Source organism: Prionailurus bengalensis, chromosome B2, assembly GCF_016509475.1.
Source record: "Prionailurus bengalensis isolate Pbe53 chromosome B2, Fcat_Pben_1.1_paternal_pri, whole genome shotgun sequence".
Classification (NCBI taxonomy): Eukaryota; Metazoa; Chordata; class Mammalia; order Carnivora; family Felidae; genus Prionailurus; species Prionailurus bengalensis.
The window spans coordinates 106644713-106661520 of NC_057349.1; the positions used below are offsets into that span (position 1 = coordinate 106644713).

The 16808-nt window shown below is 41.2% G+C and overlaps 1 protein-coding gene across 1 annotated transcript in view; it reads left to right on the top strand.

The window, feature by feature from the left end:
* The window catches only part of SLC35F1 (solute carrier family 35 member F1), a 408843-nt gene that overhangs the window by 357320 nt on the left and 34715 nt on the right, over nucleotides 1–16808 (top strand). The window contains exons 4-6 of the mRNA XM_043592207.1: nucleotides 2702–2861; nucleotides 9664–9820; nucleotides 12157–12209. Of these exons, the coding sequence (XP_043448142.1) occupies nucleotides 2702–2861; nucleotides 9664–9820; nucleotides 12157–12209 (370 nt within the window). The remainder of the gene's footprint in view (nucleotides 1–2701; nucleotides 2862–9663; nucleotides 9821–12156; nucleotides 12210–16808) is intronic.

Genomic DNA, 16808 nt, shown 5'->3' on the forward strand with positions numbered 1-16808 from the left:
GGCTCTGCACTGACATTGCAGAGACTGCTTGGGATTCTCTGTCTCCCTCTCCCTCTTTCCTGTTCATTCTCTATCTTTCTCTCTCAAAATAAGTAAATAAACATTAAAAAATTTTTTAAATAGTAATTCAGGAATAGAGGTCTTCAGCTCCACTAGCCAAGGGCTTCCAGCTAGACAGTGAAATCCAAATTATAGAGTATGTAGCTAAATATTTCAACTGTCGATTCAATCATTTCTAATTTTTAAAACAAAACACCAACTGTTTTACACCCAGTGAACAGTTTTCACTGGCAAACTCAAATGTCCTAATATACTTAAATGGCATTTGAGGCCAGTTGTACTAAACTGCCTCAGAGCATTTTACCATATCAAGTAGGATCATTAACTTGCTAATTAACTGTGCATTGAGCAACTCCAGCTGTAGTGCAATCCTATCAGCCGCCACCCTGATACAGAGTTCCTCCGGGAGTGCGATGACCTCTAGACTCAGCCCCCAGCCATCGCATCCACGTGGCCCTCCATCACCTTATCTCACAGCACCCCCAGGGACAGCTTACAATTCTGATTGCTTTTGTTGCAAAGGAAACTGCTGCACAGAGAAGCTTGAGGGTCTGCCAGACCACAAAATCTTTTGGGATAGAAGGGATTCTGAGTGCTGGCTGCTTTACAGAGCCAAAAAGTCATGCTGATGGTCAGGGATGCTTTGCAAACACGCAAAGATTTTTCATCCTTTCATGAATTTTGGGTATTATTGATCATTAAAAATACCATATGCACTTGTTCAGTCACTATCATTGGATACTTCTCATGAACACAGCAGGGTCTGACTAATGAGAATGCAGTCCTGCTTTCATAGACCGCTGGACACGTGGGGAAGTTAGACATTGTGCCAATAATTCTGTGCTCATTAAGTATTATTGCAATTGACACTATAAAGGAAAAGTACAGGATATAAGGAAAGCATCGATGGTCCTGACCTAGCCTGGGGACCCAAGAGGCTCTCTTGAGAAGGCAGTATGTAAGTGCAGGCCTGAAGGGCAATGAAGCGGGAGTTCGGGAATTGAGTGGGACATTCCAGATGAAGGAGAATGCATGATTGAAGACCCTGAAGCAGGAAGGAGGGGCTTATTCTTTTTTTCTTTTTTCAACGTTTTTTATTTATTTTTGGGACAGAGAGAGACAGAGCATGAACGGGGGAGGGGCAGAGAGAGAGGGAGACACAGAATCGGAAACAGGCTCCAGACTCTGAGCCATCAGCCCAGAGCCCGACGCGGGGCTCAAACTCACGGACCACGAGATCGTGACCTGGCTGAAGTAACCGACTGCGCCACCCAGGCGCCCCTGGGAGGGGCTTATTCTGAGTAAGAAAGGATACAAGCTTAGTCCAGGTGGCAAAAATGGGAGAGGGTGGCATGAATGGATTTGAGAGATGTTTAGAAGATGGAATTGACAGAACTTGGTGGCCAACAGGATGCAGGCAGTTAGAGTGGAGGCGTACAGGGATCACTGCCCTGTGTCGACTGCTGGGTGGTAGAGTTACTTGTCTAGGATTCTAGCAGAGGAGCAGTACCCAGCAGTGGGCCAGAATCACCAATTTCTCGTTCAGTACATGGAGTTTGAAGTCCTATGAGATACAGTTTGTCTAGTGGAGACCCTGCCTCACATGGGTTATCCAAAGGTCACTGTATCTTACCAGAGTGTAGAAGAAACAACCCATTCCGTGGAGCCAAGAGCACGTGTTGGGAAGCACGGTGATAGACCAGCATTGACGCCCTTGTAGCTCAACAAAATGTTTTCTCATGTATTATGTCAGAGCTTCACAGGGATCTTTGGGGGAAGTCAGTGGATTATTATCTTCATTATACTGGCAGGACACTGAGGCTTCCTGAGCTTGTGATTTGCCTACGGTCACACTACTGTAAGTAAGGCTCTGGGACTCAAACTGAAATCTCCTGACTCCAGGCACAAGGGTCTTCTCATTGCACCACATTAACTTGCTGCAAGATTGGGGCCAGCTCTCTACCAAGTCCTGAGGTTTCCATGTCACATGGAATCTCGTTATTAGCACAAAATACGTAAGAAATGAAATCAAAGATATTTTTTTCTACACTCTGTTTATCCTTCCCTCTCTCACTCTCTTTACTCTTTTTTTACTACGGTATTTTTTAAAGTCTTTGTAAACTTGAGAGTAATATTTGTATTTAGAACAAATTTACAAGTAGCGAGGAGATAGTTTCTGGGAGAAATTAAGTTCAACCGTTGTCTAAGTTCTACTAATTTATAAAACATGATAAGACCTCAGCCCCCTTACCTCCCATTCCCAGATTTACTCTTAAAATAGTGGAACCATCTAAAATGGCTCAGTATCCTCTCTCTCAAGTAAGGGGTTCTGGTGGAGTCCGGGCGCTGAGGAAAATGGGAGACAGAGCTGCCCTGACCCTGTAAGGGCAGGCAACTCTCCACCACCAACCTGTCTTATCCACTGGCTTTCTCCCCTTTCCATCCAAGCTTGGAGGATGTTTAAGTAAAGCTAGTTTGTGCTTGTTTCAGAGTCTATTTTAACCGAAGCAGTTCTGGGTCTACACAGAAACCGAGGTTCAGGGGAAATAGCCTTTCTACAGGGCTAAGTGATTTTTCTTTATTATGTGGAAAGCTTCCCCCTGAACCTCCTCTTGTTGTTTACCTCCCTCCTTCCCTATAGCTCTTGGACTGTTTTGTGATCCCGGTGGTGATTTTGCTCTCCTGGTTCTTCCTGCTGATCCGGTACAAGGCTGTGCATTTCCTCGGCATCTTTGTCTGCATCCTGGGAATGGGCTGCATGGCAGGAGCGGACGTGCTTGTGGGAAGGCATCAGGGAGCAGGTGAGTTTCTAGGTGTTCACCATGTTACGTGCTTATGTGGGTAAGGCCAAAGCAAGACACAGAATGTTCATGGTGGGGTAGAAACTAGGAACCTGGTCTTCTCAGTGCCTGTATCTTACTCATGTTTGTTCCTCGACACCTCAAACAATGACACATGGGAGGTGCTTAATCCATGTTTCTTGAGTGAATGAAGGAAGCAAAATACAGATATTCTGCCCTTTTTACATGTATTCAGAAACATTCAGATGGTATTTAAAGTTGAGTCAGGACCTATATGGGGGATATTTTGCAGGCCATTGCTGGCTGGCCCAAACCAGCTGGTTAGAAATAGTGTCAGTGGGTTACTGGGGCCTTCCCCACACCTCACCCTCCAACTCTTTCTTTCTCATGTCAGAGAAAGACTGAGCTTTCAAACCATTGGGTGGAGGTTGATATATAAGTTAGGAGTGAATATTTGAAGTTTGAAGACTAGATTAGGAATACTTCATATTTTTATGGGGGAGAGCTAAATTTAGTCTCATTGTGCATGGTTTTTTGTTTATTTGTTTGGGGTGAGGGAGGATTTGTGGTTATCAATCACAGCTTATAGACCTGCAAGGTAAAGCTTCAAGATTTACTCATCAAATTGCTATGAATCTGATGGGGATCCCTGATCCAGGATGGTTTCCAGAGAACTCTTTTTAAAGCATTGCAGTTCTTTAAAATGTACAAAAATTCTTATGATACATAAGGTTTTAGGGGACATGAAAAATAACCTCCTTTTTTAACATCAAGAATGGGATAGAAAGTATTTACGTTTCTATAGTTCTTGGAATTGCCCTGTCTTCTAGGGAATTAATTGATAGTCAAAATTGGGGCATTTCTTGTAATGAGACTAGATTGTAGGAAGTACCTGAAATAAATACAGTTTATGTTTTTAAGTTGCACTATAGTACATTACAGCTGAAACAGACCTTGTTCGGCAGCTTTATATATGACACACAAGAACACCAAGGTACAGGGAAGCCAAGTGAGTTCCCAAGGTCACAGAGCTGAGAGAGCAGGGTCTAGGACCCCAGGCTCTTGACCTCTGGGACAGGCTTCCTTTCTTTTTCCACATCTCTGGGAGCTACAGATACAACACAGAGCAAAAGAGAGACAGCCTTGGCCCTCACAAACATAATCAAGCCCATCTCAACAGGTAAGCTAAAAATATGTATACCAGCTTTTCCGAGAATCTCTTTTATGAAACAGTGGTTCCGTGGGATATCAATAGATGTTTTATGAAAGGACCAGTTTTATGCTCTATAACCATCATGATCCTGATATGAATAATCTCTTTGAACCAATCAGAGTATGTTTGTCAGAAACAACATGGTTATTTGTTCTAAAGTCATAATTTAATTTCATTTTCTCAGCTTTACTTGTAGGATGTAAACATAGACTAAGCAGAAGCATGTACCCTTATTTTGAAAATTCTGCTTTGCTGAACCTTAGCCGTTGGCCCCCAGCCATCATCTTGCATCTCCTAGTCAAGAAAGACAATTGCCCTAATAAATCTGGATGTTTAAGCCCAGAATGTTAAACTAAATTGAATTGATTTCACTAGAGGATATTCACTACTCCTGGAAAAAAAAAAAATGTTCTCTTGATTTCAGATGAGGTGTTAGGAAAGGAGTAATAGTATTAAAGAAAAGAAAATAAGTCCATTTAAGGTCTTTCAAAAGTAGCCATTTTTTTATTATTTAAAAAAAATTAAGTTATTTATTTGTTTTGAAAGAGACAGAGACAGCATGAGTAGGGGAGGGGCAGAGAGAGGGAGAGAGAGAATCCCAAGTAAGCTCCATGCTGCCAGCGCAGAGCCCAATGTGGGGCTCGAACTCACAAAACTGTGAGATCATGACTCGAACTGAAACCAAGAGTCTGGCGCTTAACTGATTGAACCACCCAGGCGCCCCAAAAGTAGTGATTCTTAAAACAGTGCAGAGTAACTCAAACACACTAGAGTGGGTTTCACCTGTAGAAGACTTACAGCACCATCCTTTTTGTGACATGTGAAGTGCTCATGTTAACAGAATTAAGATTTATCATCTTGGAGTACCTTCTCGGCTGAAGTAATGGTGCCCAAGTAGATGATATGATGTTCTAAGGGCAGTCCAAATACAGGATCCAAGGGTTTATTTTACAAAATAAATTAGGCAGCAATGTAAGCCACCATATAAAATATTTTGAAAGAAGAAAAAGACACACTAGTTTGAAGGACAATATAATCTTAAAATTGGTGTGCATCATTATGCAAAGTATCCCATTTGTTTTCACCTTTATGGTAGAATTGATTCAATGTTATTAGCCAGGGACAAAACTTTACCAAAATACTTGAGTCACTCACCAGAACTTCAATCGGGCGTTCAGCGCAATATAAATTGCCATCACTCTATCGAGAGCTTTTCATAGGAAAAGAGAATGTCCGTCTCAATCCTTTTTGTATTGCTGAAGCTGTGGTTCACCTTAGCTTGGGATTTTGAAAATTCTTTCCTCAAGCACAATGATAATGGCCTGTTCAAAGTTACCTTGACTTCACTTCATTATAATTGAAATAATTGTTCGAATCCCCTTGTTAGACTGTTTCTTCATCAGCTACCCAGGAATCCCTCATTTTGATTTAAGCCTTGCTAAAGGAATCTTCTCAGATGGCAGCAGGCTCTCCAGATGTGAACTGTAACTGTCAGGGCGCACAATGATGTGCCAGGAACCGTGCTTCTCAGGAAGCTTTGCCGGCAAATTTGCCCACGGCAGACGGAAGTGGAGAGAAGGTATCCCCAGTCCGTGGCATTGGAGGCTCGGCCTTGCGGCCGGCAGTGTGCTGCGCAAAGTGGGAAGGGAAGGTTAGAAAGTCATAAGACTAAGATAAAACCCAATTAAAGTAGCTCCCTTTTACAAAATATATGTCTTGCTCTTCAAAATATCATCTTTCTACCATAATACATTTATTGCACCTTTTAGTTCATTTATTAAAGCCGTTAGATACATACAACAACATTTTGTTTTCTTATTATTAGCCCGAATTTTAGAGTGATTTCAAGGAAGAGAAAATATTTTCTTTTTTTTTTTTTTTTACGTTTATTTATTTTTGACACAGAGAGAGACAGAGCATGAATGGGGGAGGGCCAGAGAGAGGGAGACACAGCATCTGAAACAGGCTCCAGGCTCTGAGCTGTCAGCACGGAGCCTGACACGGGGTTCGAACCTACGGACCGCGAGATCATGACCTGAGCCGAAGTCGGCCGCTTAACCGACTGAGCCACCCAGGCGCCCCGAGAAAATATTTCAAGGAGCTCGCTAATTGAACACAATCAAGGGACAGTGACAATTTTTTTGGTGCCAGCCACTTTCCCATACATTATCTCATTTAATCCTCCTAACTGTGCAAAGAAAGCTTTCTTATTCTTCCTTTTGCAGCTGAAGAAATCAAGGCTAAGGGAGATCAGAAGGGTGTGCAAGGGCACACCAATAGTAAATGGTGTGGCCTAGATGTGAATTCTAGCCAGTATCCTTTCTGTTACACCACTTAATACTTATTTTTCTATCCTTGTGACCCTTATAAGAAATATATAGCTGTTCTATTATAGTTAATTGCGATAAATGACAGTCCCAGATTCCCCAGAATGAAAGGGTTTCTTGAGATGAAGGAATTTGGTGTGAAAACCAAGAGAGTCCCAGGAAAACAAGGCAGTTGATCACATTTACAACTCAAAAATATTCAGTGGGATGGGTTCATTTTCATAAATCACATTAATAGTCTTTCAACACTCCAGAATAGTGTAATTCATCATTTATTTCTTGAAATAATGGTACGTAGTAGTCTTAAGTCCTCTTCCCTATTCTTCTTCCACTGCCACACAGACACAAATGTCCCCCCAAACAACGCTTAAACAAAAATCTAATAAGGAAAACCAATTCTTGCAAAGCAATTATGACTGTGTTGATTAGAATCAAGAAGCGATCCAAAATGAGAAATGGCCAATCCATAGAGACAGGTGCTTTTCAAAGAGAATGACTGATTCTTTTCAGTCACCATTTAGTGAACTGTTAGTCAGTGCCCAATGATATACGAAGCAATTCATTTTCTTTAAATTATTTTATGTACATTACTTTGCTGTAATCTCAAACTAACCTCATTCTGAAATAAGGAAACTGATGTGCTGAAAGATTGTATAGCTTGTCCAGTACAAAACATTATCACTGAGCATGGTTTCATACATACATAAATGACAGCTTTTCTGGGTATTATTTCCCCATGAACATTGTACAAAAATTGGTTCCACTGCATCAGGTATCTATTGCACTGAAAGTGCATAAAACATGGAGTAATATGTTGTAATCTCCAGGGAACGAGATACAAATTGTAGATATAAACTATTAGTCCTAGAACTTTCTTATACTTACATCAAACACTTCATTATATAATATAGTTGAATAAAATCATGCCCTGGTTAATTTAGTTATATTTAATCAGCCAAATTATCATACATGCTGTATGTATATGCATCCATTTTCAAAGGTTTGAAAACAGATAAATACACTTACAAATGAAATTTTAATAAATAACATTTAAATTTTTATCACTGGTAATTTAGAAAGCACTTCTGAACTTGCACTTACATAAAACTGTATTATTCTTAACAGTAATCATTATGCCCTGGTGAAAATTCAAAGTACTGGGGAATAGATTTCATATGGTCAAAGGCCAGGGAACAGAATAGGCCAAAACTGTACAAATGTAGAGTTTAAAAAAGATTAGTGAGACTATTCAGTAATGCAGCATGGCCTCTTTTTAGGACTTATAAAAGATAGACTGATGTTCTGCTAATTTCTATTAAAATATTTCATTATAACTTAGCTTTCCTGAATCCATTCATATAATTTCATTAACCGAAAATTCTGTTTAAGCAGCACTTCTTTACTTCACTAATACAACAATAATTGATATTCATAATAATGACCCCCATGCCATCACAAGATTCTGAAATGGCTCCTGAGTAAAAAGAGACTGAATTATATTCATTATAACATTACAATTTTAGTAATGGATACTTTTTTATTTTATGGGTTATTCCTCAAATGAACTACTTAAAATTAAAAGCTTTGTCATTATTTTCTACTCGACACATGAAAAAGATGAATCAGGTTGCTGAAGATGACCTTCTCTGTCAAAGCAACCTTAATGCCCCCGTGAGATGCACCCAAGGACCTCTCTGGAGCTTTGGTTGTTCATTGACACCTCTTTGCGCTCTTGGCTCATCTGTTCTCCATGAATCAGGGAGGGCACCCCACCCTCACAGATCCAGATTCTCAGCCCATTCCCTGGAGGGTGATGCCAGCAAGGTCTCCTGCCTTTCAGGGTCTCTCCTCCTCTCCTTCCAATCCTTACCAGGAGTGGGAAATTTGCTTTCGAAAGAGTGACACCTTTAAAGTACAGTTGCCCCTTGGACAGCAGACTTTTGAAATACACGGGTCTGCTTATACATGGATTTTTTTCAATAAATGCAGTACATTTAACATTTTCTTTTCTCTAGCCTACTTTATTGTGAGAATATAGTATATAATACATATACAAAATATGTGTTGTTTGTATTATTGGTAAGACTTCTGGTCAACGGTAAGCTATTAGCAGTTTAAGTCTTTGGGGAGTCAAAATTTATATGCAGAGTTTTGACTGCATTGGAGGTCAGCACTGCTAACCCCCTGCATTGTTCAAGGGTCAGCTGTAAATATAGAATCTCCCAAGGTGACCCCAGGGGCAGGAAGGAGGAGGTCTTTCCCCAAGCCCAGCCCAGATTCTTTTATGTGAAGTCATTTCCTAGAGAATGCTCAGTGCTCCCAACTGAACACAGAGAATCTGGTTCTCCAGTTTTAGATTGTTCCAGCTAATCTGGAAGTCCAGAGCTACTCTAAGGTGAGCCCCTTCCCTAGAATCATGCTGGAGAGCGCACCCTTCTCCTCCAGCATTTCTTGTGCCCCCGAGCAACATACCTGCCAAGCTCCCATGTACGGACCTGTACAGGACAGAGCTGGAGACTACTTGGGTACAAGCCCACATAGGCTGCTAACTTCCACTCTCCCTCCCTGGCTTCATACTTCCTAGAGTGGAATTTGCTTTATTATAGGAAAGAGCTGGGTAAGGCATTTATTAAAAATTGGACCAACCCAAACCAACCCAAATTGATTTTCATGAAAAAAAAAATTAATGTAAGAATGAATCACATGTATTTTCATTCTTACATTACTTACTTTAGGGGAGTTGCAAATTTCAACCCATGATCCCTTTCACTCTCATTTTCTAAGCAAGTACACATGTTGCCCATGGTCAAAATAAAGAGTCTGAAGTACTTCTGTCATAGCTTCTCTCCCTGGATAGCAAAGAGTGGAGATTCAGACTGATTCTGTTTGTTCTACACCACGTTCGCCAAACTGTTAGAAAGCACCCTGCAGCAAATATAACATGTGCACATATTAGCATATATTCCTAGACATATATCTAGTCAGAAGACATGGGGCTTTGTAGAGACACTGCAATCTAGAAGCAGCTGGTCCCTTTTTTTAGGTTAAGGAAGACTTCTGGTTGGGCAGACATAGGCAACCTGTTAACAACAGAACATATCTGCAGCACAGATAAACAAACTTTACTAAATCATAATTGGCAAGTTACCGGACTTCGATAAAAACATCAGAATGGAGTAGACAAAGGAAGCTCAATGTGCTGGTGCCAGATTCTCCATGAAGAAAATGTTAATGAAGCTGTGTTTGTGGTTTTGGTTCCTAGGGGAAAATAAGCTGGTAGGGGATCTTCTGGTCCTAGGAGGGGCCACACTGTACGGTATTTCTAACGTCTGGGAAGAATACATCATCCGAACCCTGAGCCGAGTGGAATTTCTGGGAATGATTGGACTCTTCGGGGCATTTTTCAGTGGAATTCAATTGTGAGTAAAAATCATGAGTAATTCAGATGGTAGATACCCTTAGGGCTTATTCTAATTCTTTTCATTAGGGTATGGTTGGTCACTTTATTTTATAAAAATCCAGACTGGAAACCTTTCACTAACCTCCTACATGAAATCTGAAAATTCAGTATCTTTCTTAGTGAACTTCTTCAAAACTAAAGAAGTTTGTTGTCAATTATTAGAAAAACGCTTAGTGGACTTTGTACAGAATTTACAAGGAAACATTAGAAGTACATTGATTTCTCCAAACCAGCTAGTGGGTTTTTACATAGAGAAATAGAATAAGTGTAAATGCCATGATATGATGTACTTCCAAAAAGGACATCTGTTTACTAGTGACTATAAAACATACAGTATAGGGGCACCTGGGTGGCTCAGTCAGTTAAGCGTCCAACTTTGGCTCAGGTCATGATCTCGTGGTTGGTAAGTTCGAGGCCCACATTGGGCTGTGTGCTGACAGCTCAGAGCCTGGAGCCTGCTTCGGATTCTGTGTCTCACTCTCTCTTTGCCCCTCCCCTGCTCACACTCTGTGTCTCTCTGTCTCAAAAATAAATAAAACATTAAAACACATTTTTTTAATAAAAAAAACATACAGTATAAGTTTGCCCTTTCATAAATGTTTTCTTTTATTGCCTGTGGATTTACCTGAATGAAGCATATTTCAAATTCATCTCTTAGGAATTTAGTGTTTCTACTTTCCTTAAACAGATAAAGATATAACACAAACATTCACTAAGCATCAAAAAGTCCAAAACATCAATTTTGTAATAATCCTTCATTGGAGCATATAAGTCATCCCTGACTAGTGCCTCAGAATTGTGAGAATAAGGGTCAAACAAAGTGTAATTTTCCATCAATAAGGACTATATGTTTTAGTTTCATGTAAGGGGTAAAGAATGATATGGAACAGCCTCCAGTGTAATTTCACCAAATCGCTTCCTATGAAGCAAGTGCTTTGTAATTGTATTGATTCAGTATCAAATTCTTTATGGAAGATATTTTGGCATCACCTTAACCATGGTTTGCAAATAAGCTATTTCCAAGGATCCGCCAAGTTTTGGTATGCTGAGATACAGGAGGAAACCTCCATAGCAAACAAGGCACTGAGGTGAGGAGAGTCTCCAAAAACGATTTATTTTTGATTCATTTTGAAGGTGAGATGGCATTTTAAAGCTCCTAAATTTGGTACTTCAGCTTTGTGAGAGGAAAAGAGATTGCCTAGTGCAACTATTCATAACCAGCACTTTGTAGATCGATGACTCATTTTATGGATTATTATTCTCGAAGCCAAAAAATATAATCAGACACCTAACACTCATTTGCTTCAGTTATAGTCCATTCGAGCCAACTGAGCCCCTTTGGGCCACTGCTGCCAAAATAACAGAAGTGGCATAGGGGAGTGTTTGGCAAATGGAGCCAATTGAGGGCACGCTGAAACCAACGTAATGCTGCTGGTGGAATGATGCCAGCTTCACCTCCTGGTCCTCTTCGAGAGCAGCGGTTCTCAAAGTGTGCTTCTCTGACCGGCAGCACCGGCACCACATGAGAACTTGTCAGCAATGCACGTCTCTGGGCCCCACCCAGACCTACTGAATCTGAATCTTGAGGGAAGGAGCATGAGCACCTGTTTCAGCATGCTCCCCAGACAGCTTTTTTGTGCCTTTAAGTTTGAGAACCACTGCCTTGGAGAATCCTCATTCAGAAAACTGATTTAAAAAAAAATAATAACAATAGCCGCAAGCACAATAAATTTCCATACCTCACCATTGACGTTTTAGAACATCTAAGCAAGAAGAAACCAAGGCTGCAGGCAATCTGGTGAAAAGGCCAGTGGAAGGCTAGAGCTCCGCCTTGCCCACTGCACACCCTCACCACTGGTGCTGGCCATACCTAGCAAGATCCTTCACGGGTAAACCGCAGGTTGCCAGATTAGACTTGCCTATCCCTGGCCCGAAGTTATTTTTATTTATTTATTTATTTTTAATGTTTATTTATTTTTGAGAGAGAGAGACAGAGCACAAGCAGGGGAGGGCAGAGAGGGATGGGGGGACACAGATTCTGAAGCAGGCCCCAGGCTCTGAACTGTCAGCACAGAGCCCGATGCGGGGCTTGCACTCACGAACCGTGAGATCATGACCTGAGCCAAAGTTGGACACTTAACCGACTGAGCCACCCAGGTGCCCCTACCCGAAATTATTTTTAAAATTCAGTTGGTTGTTTCATGACTTGTATAAATCTGGTTAAAAAAAAAAAAAAAAAAAAAGTAGGTTGCATTATAATCTTGCTCATCAGGTCCACTCTCTTTAAATCTGCAGAGCTATAATGGAGCACAAGGAGCTGTTAAAGGTGCCCTGGGACTGGCAAATAGGTAAGGGGTTTGCTCACCTAACATGCTGTTTTTAGTAAACCCTGAGGGATATATTTGAAGAGTGATGTGGGCGGTAGTGGGGCATGAACCATGAAAGGATTTAAAATGCAGAGGACGAAAGAAAATGTTAAATCCCTTGTCATTTTAGGAATTCTTGTACACAGGAAGAGACTGAACCATATGATTCATAACGTTTCCTAATTGAGCTTCTGCCCATTATCATCGTCAAGATGCCATTAGTGTAGACACACAAGTATGTTATTAGGTTAAAGACCAACCAGAAGGAAAAAATGCCCAGAGGCAGTGGTGGGACATAAATGGTAGCAATTTTCTGTAGCCAAGAAACACAAAACTTATGGGATCATTAAAAAGTGGCACTTCAGCAAAGGGAAGAAAAATGAACAAAACGGCATAAAAGAAAACAATGTAATGGGCATTTTGAGCCCATAAAAACCTTTTCAGAAGGGAGCATTTTGCACATAAGAAATGGTTAATTGATCTCCAAATGGACTTGGTGGAAAATCCCAGATAAGCTTCGAGCCCATTAATAGTCATCCAGGGCATCTCAGATTCCACCTGTTTCGAAAATCACTTTTCTCTAAAAATAATTTAGGACAAGGATTTAACATCCTAGGTGATTGCTATAATGATCACACAGCAAGCCCTAGAAGGGAATGACATTTAAAACCTTCTGCCTAGATAACCCTCGGTGTCTATACCAAGACTCATGGGGTGCCGCAGTGAGCACAGAGCTTGGCTTGCAGGGGTGCTTGGAAAATGTGTGCACTGTGGATGGAAACGGGAGGGGAAGCCAGATTGCCCATGGAAGCTGGCTGCTTGAGCCACCTCCAGCTTATGAGAGCTCTGATGAGATTGACAGCTTCAGTGGAACCCTGCTTCCACAAACAAGGACAAAGCCATAAGCTTCCCTGCACCACTTTACCTACCCCTGACCCAGAAGCGTCCAAGGCTGGCTTGCTACTGAATAATTCCCTCTAAAAGCACTCTGGAGCTACAGAATTATGCATGACCCTCCCTGGGGGTTATAGCTAGTGACTTCAAGGGTTGACCAGCCCTTGTGTCTGTCACAGAATCCTGCCATTTATTTTTTTTTTTTTTGAGTTTTGCTCTAGATTGTTACAGTTAAATGAAAATCAATAGAGGAGGGGGTGCAGGGAGGAGAGGAGGGGCAGGCAAAGAAACCGGCTGCAGGTTACAGATGCGTTTGCCTTTGTGACTCTCAGAGCCAGGAAGCAAGATGTGACCCATGCTTGGTAACACTTGCCACGCAGTGGTATAAATTAATTTTATATTAATAGTAACAGCAATAATAAAAAATAATTTGTCCCCTAATTATGTGGATGGCATGTGCATGTCCACTGAGGTTCTGTTATAATTTAGTGTTAGTTAAATGTGTCATCAAAAGGTAGTTTTATTCTTAAGTCTCTTATTGCCATTAAAATGTCAATCCCCTGTAGCCCAAGATGATGAAAGGCAGTATAAAAGGAATACATTATACAGCCATCAGTTTAATTCCTGATTGGAAATGAGGCTAAAATGGTCGAGAAAGAGAACCAAATATTCATCCTTTTCCTTCCAAAGCATCAATAGCATTGGGTTTGAGATGTTTTTTACACGAGGGCTACCTTAATCCTCATTACCTCATCCTGACCAACTACAGGGTTTGGCTGGTTTAGCTCAGTTCTAGGCACATAAAGTTCAGTGTGTAAATGTTTACTAAATGAGTTAATGACAAGCAAGGGAGATGGGGCCTGTTCCGCCATCTCTCATCTTTCAAAACATAGACAAGAAGGAAATGGTGGGACAATGGCGAGAGGTGTAGGCTTGCATTGCTCTTTCTTTCTGGGGAACCAGGAGATGGCATACCAACCACTGAAACTTGGGGACTGGAGAGGCAAGGAGACATCAGGCCAGGGGGTCAGGGTCCTCCCAGAGCATCCCTGCACTCCTTGGGAAGTCACCCAAGAGTGCCAAGCTCTGATCACTGTGTTTGATGGAAATCTCACAGCGTCTTATTAAAGAGACCAAAATCCAAGACCGTCTTCATTCCCCACCATCTATCAAAGCACTCCTCTTCCTCCCCCTTCTCCACATCAGCAATCTCCCTCTTGCTGTCTCTTGGGTAGCTCATATGGTTGACGTTTTATCAAAGTAAAGACATGTTTTTTCTATGGAGCAAGTGGGATAATAAATGTATTTTATATTTTCTGCACTGAGAACATTTTTAAAAAACAGATTCTGTTATTTTCTTATAACACTTGCAAGATACAGAGAGTAATTCAAAGCAAGAAGACCACAGTTGTTGTTGTTTGTTTTATTTCTTTGTTTTACTCTACTCAACAGGAAGACTGGGTCTGGTTATGTAATCGGTAAATTCCAGTAAAATATATGACCTAACAGAGCTCAAATGTCCTGTGGAGCAGGTGTGTTCAAATCACCGTCAGAAATCTAATAAATGGCTTCAACATTCCCTTTATCCCATTTGCCATATTGTGTTAAAGGATGTGTGAACAAATACGAGATGATGTGAAAGTCGAACGTTAAAGGAAAGAAAAAGTGTGCTGTGGGTCAGCTAGCTCAGGTCCGTGGTGTGCAGGGGGCTTCTTCACTGCCCTTGTGGGTGATACTTGTTTTGGTTTGGGTTTTGGTTTTCTTCTGGAGGCCAAAACAAAGATTTGACCTTTTCCTGAAGATGGAGTAATGGGACCACAGAGCAGGAAGGACTTTAAAGGTAATTAAGAGCGCACCCTTTTAACTGAGGTTGAGTCAGGGGCCTGGGGAGGTGAGGCCACTCGACAAGTCTCATGGCTGCCTGTGGGGGCTGGGGGTTGAGGGGTGGGTACTGATGTGCACTATTTGAGCAAGCCCTGCCTGCCTGATGCCCTTTCCAGACTTAGCCTGATGCGTATGTTCTAAGAAGCCATCTTTAAGAATTAAAAATAATGTGTTAAAAATCTAGTATCTTCAAAGGAAAGTGAATCAGAACATCAGGGGGGTAATGAAATAAAAGTATACAGCACACGCACACACATGCACACATGTGTATATCACATCTAAGCATACCATATCTAACATATCTAACCATATATCATGTACACCGTGTATATATCATATATGTATTGTATATACATTGAGATGCTTATTAGAATCAGATAGGATGCTCCATCAAAGCCCTGTTTTCTCTCCATAATAATTAAAGAATATAGATTACTGGTAGGTACTCAGAATTTAAAGTCAGGCAGCATGTGTCCCAGGCCAAGTTACCCTACCTCCGTATGCTGGTTTTTCCTGTTTATTCACAGATCTGTCTGTTTCTTACCCTTACTCTGCTCTATAATGATTCATGCAAACTGTACTTTCCAGGCTGTCTTATTAAGTGGCTTCCAACTAGATTTGGCCAACTGGAAGCAGTAAGAGACTGGAGGGTGGAAGGAAGGGAGGAAGGAAGAAACCAGGGGGTGTCTCCCTGTTTCTCGCTGTTTGGGGGTCAGGTCTCCAGAAACGGCTGAGTGCCCTCTGTGATTATATCTTTGCTAGGTTTTCCTACCTTCTGACCCCTAGCAACATAGCCTCCTCCCTGGATCTCTCCAACTCCAAGAGTGTGGATAACTTACTGTTATTGCTAATCTCCGGGGTGCCTCATCATCCCTATGTGCCCTATTACCCATTCAAGCACCTTTGTGACTTGTGCCCCCAATTAAATTTCCTTTATTGAACCAGTCATATGGACTGTGTTTCTGAACTGGTACATTCTGTTAGCCCATTTCCTTGCCTATATAAAGAGGGTAACAATAGGAATGGTGTTCTACAGTTGTAGATATTAATAATGTGTATTATTAATGTGATAGCAAGCGTGCAATTAATAATGTGTGTAAAGTAGCACATAGCAAGCACGCAATCAGTATTGGCTGATAGCAGTATTCTAACTTCTTTAACTTAAATCTCTAATGCATGAGGACAAGAGCTACCAAATGCTGTCTTTTGTGAGAGAGGAAGCATTTCAAATAAGAAATAGTTATACACATACCTTGTCTATAAATGTAGCTGTTGCAGCCGGTATGTAGCTGTCAGTCAAAAGATTAATCAGTTCATTTTTTTTTTTATCACATTGATTGATTGTTTGAAAACCCTGCATGGACAGCACGTTGGGTCTCCAGACGCACTGCTGACACGTAATAACTAGCTAATGTCCATCTGAGAACAGCACACCTGCATTCCGACCTTAATAATGTGTTCATTCAGCTGACTATGCTTTGCTCACAAAACAGGATGTTCGCACACGAAAACATTGGTTGACCTAGCTAAGTGGTTAACTGTGATGGTGTATATATTCCATTCCTGTATCCCTAAATTTAATTTACGCAGCTTTTAAAAATAGGTTTGGAATGTTTAAGCTTGAAGCGCCCTGACACAGCCTGATGAGTAGAGCAAAACTCTGCTACGTATGTATGTATGTATGTGTTTTCCTACTTTCCGTGGCTCTGCCAGTTGTATGGCCTTCTCTTCTCTGAGCCTGCCAATTATACATCCAGCTCCCTACTGGACAGATGCTCTTGGATGACGCATCAGCATCTAAAA